General features: G+C 46.9%; 1 protein-coding gene and 1 long non-coding RNA gene across 3 annotated transcripts; one reads left to right on the forward strand and one right to left on the reverse strand.

Annotated features, from left to right (window-relative positions):
- The first annotated feature begins 251 nt into the window (after positions 1-251).
- On the forward strand, positions 252-4,758 carry IL10 (interleukin 10). Its single transcript, XM_030302745.2, has 5 exons — positions 252-518; positions 1,314-1,373; positions 1,629-1,781; positions 2,795-2,860; positions 3,934-4,758. Exons 1-5 carry the CDS (start codon positions 354-356, stop codon positions 4,024-4,026), a joined length of 537 nt encoding a protein of 178 aa, XP_030158605.1. The 5' UTR covers positions 252-353; the 3' UTR covers positions 4,027-4,758.
- Positions 1,236-6,649, reverse strand: LOC115505250. 2 transcript variants are annotated; one of them, XR_003965961.1, is made up of 3 exons: positions 6,333-6,649; positions 1,635-2,808; positions 1,236-1,458 (listed from the first exon to the last, which is right to left on the reverse strand). It is a non-coding gene; the product is annotated as an uncharacterized LOC115505250 (long non-coding RNA). The 2 variants fall into 2 exon arrangements; XR_003965964.1 differs by lacking the exon at positions 6,333-6,649 and adding an exon at positions 3,293-3,697.
- Positions 6,650-9,772: the final 3,123 nt, after the last annotated feature.

Genomic DNA, 9,772 nt, shown 5'->3' on the forward strand with positions numbered 1-9,772 from the left:
CTTTTTTTATTAAGAAAAGCTGGAAAGTTATTTTAAAACAGAGAGAGAGAGAGAGGTAGCTCGTCCTAAAAATAGCTGTAATGCAAAAGCTCATTATTCAACAATCCGTGTTGCTTACGATGCAAAAAAAAAAATTTAACAACTTTAAGTTCAGCGAATGCAAAGTTGGAGAGCTCGAGGGAAGGGAGGGGCTGTTTGCCAGGAAACCTGTGACTGTGGCTTTTTATGAATGGGGAGGCCTCGCCAAACCCACAATATAAAAGGGGGACACAGTAGGTGAAGGTCTGCACACCAGGGGCTCTCTCTTGTGACACCAAACCACAAGGCCAACTCTCAGAAGGCAGAGCTTCGCCATGCCCAGCCCAGCACTTCTGTGTTTCCTGGTCTTCCTGGCCGGGGTAGGAGCCAGCCGACACCAGAGCACCCTGTCTGAGGACAACTGCACCCACTTCTCAGTCAGCCTGCCCCACATGCTCCGAGAGCTCCGAGCTGCCTTCGGCAAGGTGAAGACGTTCTTTGTGAGTATGAATGCCCTCCCGTCCTTCCTTCCTTGCCGGGACCACCTCAGCCAGGCATTGTGCTGGAGCTCCAAGAACCCTCCTTCTCATTCACCTCCATCCCCAGGATCCATTCCCCTCAGACTTCAATTCTTAAGGAGTCCCAGGTCGAGCCCTAGATGGAGTGAGTTAAGCTAAGCCCAGGTGATGCAACAAATGTGCGGGGGGGAAAAGCCACCTCCCAGGCAAATGCACTGGGACTCCTATGCTTAGAGACATGGGAGAAATCACAAAGGGTCTGACTGAAGATGAAGATGTTCCCCAAACCTTGTGGCAGGGAAACATAAATGGCCTCAGCCGAGCGGGCTTCCAGAACCAGGCAAAGCCTGATGGCTTGGGCAAGAGCCGTACAGAGGGGAAACCTGCGTGAGGGGATGCATCCCATCTCCAGATGGCTTTCAAAGCTGCCGCTGGATGTCCGCAGTGAGGAGAAAAGAACAGCAAAGAGCACCGAAGGGGGTGTGGGTGGCCCCTTTGAACCCGATCCAGCTCTGCAGAAAGGAGAGCAGGACCGAGTCAAGCTTCGGCCTTGGCTTCGAAACCTGGCCGAATTTTAAAAATAACTTGATCCTGATGTAACTAAGGGACCCGATTTAACTCAGGGTTCCCGCACTGTTGAATGTCCTTGTTTTGAAAATCTCCTTTCCTGCACTAATGAAAACTCAGAAGCTCTATAAATAAGAGGGCATCAGAAAGACATTTATTTCAGTTATTTCCTCAAACCTCAGGCTCACTCTCCTTTTGTTCTTCTTGCAGCAAACCAAGGACGAGCTGCACAGCATATTGTTGACTAGGTCCTTGCTGGAGGACTTTAAGGTGAGGGCCCGGGGGGGGCGTGTGGGAGGCGAGCTTGCAGCGTGACTCAGAGAAGGGAGGCCGGGAGCTGGGTCTGCTTCCTTTGCTTTGAAAAGGAGAAGTGGAAAGATCTTAACTCAGCACACAGCCAAAGGGCTGGCCCTGGGGGAGGTGGCTGGTTAAGAAAGGTCCCTGGGGACAGAGCTGTCCCCTCGAGCCGGGGCAGCCATGCTTCCTCCCAGTCACCGACTGCATGCCCACCCCCCCCCCCCTTAGGGTTACCTGGGTTGCCAAGCCTTGTCCGAGATGATCCAGTTTTATTTGGAGGAGGTGATGCCCCAGGCTGAGAACGAGGACCCAGACATCAAACAGCACGTGAACTCCCTGGGAGAAAAGCTGAAGACCCTCCGGCTGAGACTGCGGCGCTGTGTGAGTGCGGATCGGTTCTTCCCCTCAGGGCTCGGCAGCCTCTTCCCACTCACACCCGGAGAAGCAGAGACAGCCTGGCGGGAGGACTCTCCGAAGGCGCTAGAGTTCTGTCTCTTGCTCATTTCTTTCTGAGCGGGGAGTGGGGGAGGCTGCTAGGCATTTACATGTTTGCAAACAGCTTTCCTGTTATTTGTGAGTCATTTGTGGGTTATTAACTATTCCCCCCTCTCTTTACGAAAGGGGCCCAGAGCTTCAGTCTGGGCTCCCTTTTCCCTTTGGATCTAGACCCCGAGCCCAGCCAGATGGGCCAGGAAGCAAGAGTCCCTCGGAGAAGAAACTCCCCTTGCTTCTTACTCTCCACCTTTGGAAAGCAGAGCCCTTAAGCGGGGCCCAATTGACAGGAGTTTCCCTGGCATTTTAGAAGGCCCAGGGGACTACTCGCCACCAGGCGAGTGTCTATGAACAATTCCCTAGGATAAAAATTTCTCCAACTGAAGTGATGCCCTCACCTCTGGTTTCCTCTGCTCTCTCACTGATAATTGGGGAACCAGTTGGTCTCTATTTGTAGGACAGGACCATGCGAAGGTTTTGGTCGGCATGACTAAGTCTCTGCATCTCTCTTCCTTGGAGGACTTAGAAATGGTCCTTGGTGGCTGGAACTGAAGAAGAGGGACAGGACAGGGAAGCAGGAAAGGACAGAATGGCTGGCTCAGCACTTGTCAGCACTGTGGTGTTCGAAGAGGAAGCTCCAGGCTCCATCCCCTGGGTTTTCATGCAAGCTTTGCAAACATCTCAGAGAGGCTCCTGGAGAAGCACTTTTCATCTCCCTGGGCTGTTTCCTCTCTGTCTAGTGGGCCAGGGTGACGGAGGGCTCAGTTCTCCCCGGGCGCTGTGGGGGTTAGGTATCCAAGATGAGTCTGACTCCTTCTTCGTGCTTCCAGCTTGTCCCCCAAGTGCTGTGGACACAGGAGCTGGGAGCCCATGGCATTGACACTTTCTCTTTTCCTCCACAGCATCGATTTCTGCCCTGTGAAAACAAGAGCAAGGTGGTGGAGCAGGTGAAGAGTACCTTTAGTAAGGTAAGTGGATGGCGGCAGAAAGGGTTTGGGGAACGTCACCTCTACCCCCTCCCCAAGTCGTCAGGTGCTGAGCAGGCCCCGTCCTTCTCTCAAAGGGGGTGTGGGAACCCCACAGATGGTGTGACCTCCCCAGCCAGTGAGGAGCTGCCGCCTTGGTTATATTTGTTTTCTGTGAAGTGTCTTTGGGGGTTTCTAAATGACTGCTCCCCGCCTTTGCAGGCGGGTTGAGGGTTGAGACAGCCAGCCAGCCTGCGAACGCAGTGAGCTAGATGCTGGGGAGAGTGACAAAGGAAACAGAAAGTAGCTTGTTGGGAATCTAGACTCAAGCCACACGTGCAGGAAGCCAACACGTGAATGTGCACACACAAACACACCCAGGGGTTCAGCCTGGACTCCCCAAAACTCAGAGCAGGAAGTAGCATTCTCACCGACCTGGAGTTGGTCCATACTCGCTTTCCAGGTGCCGTTCACACCTGCCAAAGTGCCTGAGAATGTCAGCTCTCAGATCGAGTGGGGTTTCACGCTTCCAACTGTCGGTGAACTCTTCAACCCCACTGCCCAGAAGCCATGTGGTCTTGTCCTCTTTGTGGGCTGGGGACAGACACTGGGCAGGGTTCTGGCATCAGGGGACATAAACCCCCTGATAATAGGCCAGAGGAGCAGGGCAGGGCCTGCTCCGTCCAATGGTGGGAGAGCATCAACATAAAAGGGCTCCCTTCTCTCTTCTTACTGTCTTGCTGTCGAAGTTGTTCCCCTAACGTCTTTTCTCCAAATTCTGAATAAGCGTCATGTGAGCACATGACCTTTAAAATTGTTGAAAAGGCATCATTTTGTAGACTGTGCCTTATGAAGTGAATGTTCCTCTTGTTACTTGCTAGTCATGTTTTAGGTAAACATGTAGCCTTTCCCAAGGCACTGGGAATAGCCTTGGGCTTCTAGGCTCTGTCCTTCACCTCCCAACGCATGGGAGCAAGGGTAACTCCTGGGTCCCTGAGTCATGCCCATCCAAACCAGGAACTCATTTGCTCACTCAGATGGGGCTTTCACTAAACATTTTCTATCTCCCTACACAGCTCCAAGAGAAAGGTGTCTACAAAGCCATGGGTGAGTTTGACATCTTCATCAACTACATAGAAGCTTACATGACAATGAAGATGAAAATCTGAAACATGGTGGGGAACGAAACATCCAGGATGCAACTCTTCTGGACTCTAGGACATAAATTGGAGATCTACAAAATCCTACTCAGGGATATGGGACAACCAAACAGCTCCTTGGAGAACCCGGTCATACCTCTCTCTTAGAATATTTATTACTTCTGATACCTCAACTCCCATTTGTATTTATTTACTGAGCTTCTCTGTGAACTATTTAGAAAGAAGCCCAATATTATAATTTTTTTCAATATTTATTTTTTTTCACCTGTGTGTAAGCTGTTTATGTAGGGTGATACCCTATGATATTTGAGTATTTTAAGAGAAATTGTAACTTATATAAGGAAAAAAATGTTTCTTGGGGAGCCTACTGATGCTTCCATTCCAAGCCTGACCATACTTATAGCTGTTGAGCTATTGTTCCTGACCTCCCTATAATTTCTCTGGGCCTGGGGCTCCTAGAGTATTGTAAAGACTCTTACCCTCTTAGGAGGAGAAACTAGGGAGCCCCTTTGATAATTAATATTCCAGTGGCTCACAGGGATTCCCTTGACCTCATTCCTCAACCTCTTCATTCTTGAAAGCTGTGTCCTGCTTGTTATTTTATAACAACCTAAAGTTGGTTCTAATAGAACTCAGTTTTAACTAGAAGCAATTCAATTCCTCTGGGAATGTTACATTGTTTGTCTGTCTTCATAGCAGATTTTAATTTTTAATAAATAAATGAGTCTTATTAAAATTATGTTATGGCATCATTTGACTTCTGTTTGACTAAAATTATTCCCTCAATGTTTCCAAGATAGAAGAGCGTAGGGAAATGAATTCTGCATTTCAGGTAAAGAAAACCAACTACACTCTCCCAGAGAGGAGGCAAGTTCCAAATCTGATCAGAGGGGGAAAAAAAGTTTCACTTCAAAAGGCAATAGCAAAGACCGCCACAGTTTTCCTACAAACTCAGTCATTTAAGAAATTATCCTTAAATTCTTAAAGATCATGTTGATTTTCAAGGCTAAGGATAAAGTTCTGTAGATACCAAAATTAGAAAGACTGGCAGAGGACTTTTTTCTGTTTTGTCTTTGTTTTCTGGGGTCTTGTTTTGTTTTGGTTTGGGTTTTTGTTCTGTTTTGTTTTGGCTTCTTCAAGCCCCAAAGGTCTGGGTGAATACTAATTGACCAGGGCTGTTGAGAAAATTAAGATAAAGAGCTAACATGGCTCCTAGGGCTAAGAGATGGTCCCTATACACGTTTGATTGTTGGTATTCACAACTAAAAACCCCTACCAAATCCTCCTTGAGCTGAGATCAGAGGCCCACCCAACCGAGTAGAATATAAGCAGATTAGCCCACTTGATAGAATACCCAAGGATTCAAGCAGCTGCAGTCCCTTCTCTTCCCTCCTTAAGCTACCAGACAAATGTGAGGTTGGCTTTTGACTGCGGTCTATTGGGAGGGGTGTGGTGGCTGGGGAAGCCCTACTCAAGGCCCCGTGACTTGGAGGAGAGGGAGGGAAACAATGGTCTGAGTAAACACTGATCACCCTCATACTCTGCCCAGGCGGCCCTGGTCCGGGGGAGGATAGGGGCCAACTGGCTGTGGTCAGTTTTTCAGTAAGACCTGACTCACTTTAGTTAAAGTAACCATAGGAAGGAAGTGGGAAGCATCAAAGCTGAAATTCTGAGATGAAAGGTTAAGAATGGAGGCCAGCTGAAGACCAGGAGAGAGGAGTGAGGCTCTCTACAGCAGGGCTCTCTGTACTAAAATGGAGAAACTGAAGTTTAGGCTGTTAGGGCCCTCTGCTAGGCAATGCATACTAACTTAAGGTTGAGGTTCACACCTCATGTGAGGGAAGTGGGCATCTGAAACCAAGAGACAGAATCTCACCTAAAGAAGCCACATGGCTGATAAGATGTTGACAACAGCCACAATTAATTGAGTGCTTTTTTTTGAGCTAGTTGTTGCTAGGTATATATGTATCGGGCATGCTATGGGGTATTATTATTGCTATCTTCTGTAAGAGGAAACAGATGTTCAGAAATGTTGGTGTGCCTTGGCCGCATGGATTATATGGAGAACGGAGAACTGAGAATAGCGTCAAACGCTTTTCCCTTCGTATTAATTATCTATTGATGCCTCCAAAATTTAGCAGCTTAGAGCAGCACACATTTTTTGTCTTTTCCTGTAGGTCGGGAATCTGAGAATGACAACTAGGGGTTTTGGTTCAGGGTCTCTAATGCGGTTGCAGTCAAAATAACATCCAAGGCTGCAGTCATCTGAAGCTTGGCTGGGGTTGGACAAAACACATCCAAGATGACGCACTTACATGGCACGAGGACTTAGTTCCTCACTGGCGACTGGCAGGTGGCCTTGGTTCCTTGCTACGTGGTCCTTTCTGTGGGGCTTCTTTGGTGTCTCCACAACACAACACAACACAACAGCTGTCTTCCCCAGAGCCAGTGATCTGAGAGAGAGCAAGGAGGAAGTCATAGTGTCTTTTTGACCTAATCTCAGAAATCTCACACCACACTTCTGGCACATTCTGTTCCTTAGAAGTGAGTTGGCAAGTATAGCCCATATTAAAGGGGAGATAAATTAGATTCCACATTTTGAAGGGAGGCGTCTCAAAGAATTTGTGGACGTCTTTTTTTTTTTTAATTTTTTTTTTTCAACGTTTATTTATTTTTGGGACAGAGAGAGACAGAGCATGAACGGGGGAGGGGCAGAGAGAGAGGGAGACACAGAATGGGAAACAGGCTCCAGGCTCTGAGCTATCAGCCCAGAGCCCGACGCGGGGCTCGAACTCACGGACCGCGAGATCGTGACCTGGCTGAAGTCGGACGCTTAGCCGACTGCGCCACCCAGGCGCCCCTGTGGACGTCTTTTTAAACTACCACATCTTTCTAAGAATTTAGAAAACATAGCTCTGTGCTCGAATGGCACATCAGGCTCCTGGGTTGGGAGTGGGGGTAAGGGGAAGAGTCGGGTAAGCATCTCACCATGGAGAGGGCATCATCATGGACATAGCCCTCCTCCAGTCCTCTCTCGTGGGCTCAGTCTAATATGTTTACCTCTTTGAGCCTCAGTTTCTCACCTGGAAAACTAGCAGAAACTTTCTTCCCAAGTGTTATCTACCGAATGTTTGTGTTCCCCCAAAATTCCTATATTGAAGCCCCAACCCCCAGTGTGATGATATTTGGAGATGAAGCTTATGGGAGATAATTTTGTTGAAGGAAGGTGGAGCCATCCTCCTATAAGTGCCCTTATAAAAAGAGACACCAAAGACCTTGCTCTCTCCATCTCCCTCTATCTCTCTCCATCTCTCTTTCTTCACATGTGCCCAATAAAAATATCCTATTGAGCACACATAGAAAGATGGCAGTGGCTACAAGCCAGGAGAAGAGGTCTCAGAATGAAACCTACCATGTTGGCACCTTGATCTCGGACTTCCAACCTCCAGAACCGTGAGAAATAATTTTGTTCGTTTGTTTAAGTCGTGCAGTTTACGGTATTGTGTTATGGTAGCCTGAGCTGGCTAATGGACCAGACTTGATATAAGGGTCCAATAGAATGTCAGGTATGAAGGTACATATGTCTATAGATTGGAAATCTAGAAATGAGAAGATGCGGTTTAGATGATCGGGAATTTTTTTTTTTTTTTTTTTTTTTTTGCAACAAGCCTTTATTCTCTAAAAAGAGCAACCACCTCTTCTCCCATGGCCCTCTTCACCTCCCACTAGAGTTTAGATAGAAATGAAGAATGAGAATCTCAGTCTATGGCCCAAGCTGCTAAGGTGAGGAGGGTGGACCAGGGAGAGAATCTCCCAAAATTTGTGATGACAATGTGGTTACCCTACCCAGCCACTGAAAGAAATCCGACAGATCGAAAGGTTCTGGAAGGAAGGGGTTGATATCAGAGATGTGAAGAAAGAGGAAAGAGAATTGGCTCAATGGCAGAAGCTACTCACTCTATGGCTTGTTGACCCTCAAAATGCTTATTAGAGTGGATCTATTGTGGGACACGGGGACCAGCTTCTCCTGAGGGAGAAGCAGACATAACACTCCAAGAGAATGAGAGCTGTATCCTAAGAACAAACACTCAGAATTAAAAATGAAACGAAGATCTTTAAACTTTCACAAGCTGCAGAACTGGCTACAGAATGAACCAGTCAACTCTACCCTGGAGTGGGTAGTGGGTCCCAGGGGACACAGGTATTCTATTATTTAACCATCCTTTTACTCATCAACTCAACTTGGTGACTTTGGAAATTTTACTTCCCCTCTCTGGGCTTCCATTTCCTCAATGATGAAACAAGGAAGTAAGTCTGAATCAATGATTTTCAGCTGGGACCACTAGAGTCACGCACGTTCCTGAAAGTATTCATGGTGGAGAGACTGTGGGAACAATTTCCCAAATTTGAAAAAGTCTAATGAAATTGTACGTTTGCTATCCCCACCTCCTGTAAGTCTGCACAGTTTCATTAAAAAACACTTGTATGTGCTTGGCTGAAGCAAGAGCCCCTCGGTATGGAAAGGCAGGTCACCTCATGCTGGCCAGAAGCTCTATTTTTCTAGTCGTCTATTATATCTTTGATTAATAAAAACAGAAAATAGAATTATTTTTGTAAATTTTTTTAACCAGCCAAAATATTTTAAAATAGAGAGTCTCTGGAGGAAATTAATAACGGCAGTCTTTTGTGGTTAGAAGCTTCAAAACCACTAAATTAGATGAACTCCAAGTGCCCTCTGAGCCCATAGTTCCTAATTCCAGTATCTGATTCCTCCAATCAGCCAGGGATATTCCCACTTGAGCCCTTTTCTGGGACACGTTCCTGTCCAGAGAGTCTGCACTGTAATTTTCCAGACAGATTACCAGTCATCTGTGTACTATCAACAGCTCCCATCTTCCAGCAGGGTTGAGCAGCCACAGAGCTCTGAGTTTCCAGAAGCCTCCTTGACATTCTCTCTGGAGAGGATGGAGGAGACAAAGACCTACAGGAAAATAACACAGCTCGTTTCTTACTCCACAGCACAGGCATGATGTGCTCAGCCTCTGGAATCTGCCAAACCTCCAAGCTGCGTGACCTTGACACATCGCCTTCTTCGGTATTCTCCTCTGTGACACGGAGAGAATAATCATTCCTTCCAGGTGTTGTTGTCATAAGAAATAGAGGTATGAATACATGTAAAGCACAGAGCAAATACTTAGTAAAACCAGCTTTTCCCTTAGGCATTTGGAAAAATGCTCACCTGAGACCAGATGGTGAGATCACTGCCATCACCACGAGAAACAGCCCAGACACACCCTGTGTGCCCATCACTGAACCTGGACTTTCCTTAAAATGTTTTCTGCCTCCCTACCCACCACTTCTGGATAGGAAGAGAAAACGGACCATCCTGGCACTTGGGAAGGACAGAAAGGAAATGACATTTTCTTGAGTGCCTGAAGAACTATTTGGCTTGATGAAGTGAATATATACATCAGTTATAGCTACTAGAGTTACATTGGTTCAGTGAGCAGAGGCTTACTAGAGGTGCCTAACTGCCATCCAAAGCCATAATAGTTACACATACCATTAAATAAATACTAGGTTAATTACGTCGAAAGTTTTTATTGATCACAGCCCTGGCCTTTGTTCATATACGTTCATTATCCATCACGGTTACTAATCTGTTATCACCCTAAAAAATGAGACAGTCTACCACACTGCATCTTCCCTTACCATTATTCAAGGAAAAAAATACATTTTTCCCCCAAAGTCAAGA

Source organism: Lynx canadensis, chromosome F1 (assembly GCF_007474595.2).
Source record: "Lynx canadensis isolate LIC74 chromosome F1, mLynCan4.pri.v2, whole genome shotgun sequence".
In the NCBI taxonomy this organism is placed as follows: domain Eukaryota; kingdom Metazoa; phylum Chordata; class Mammalia; order Carnivora; family Felidae; genus Lynx; species Lynx canadensis.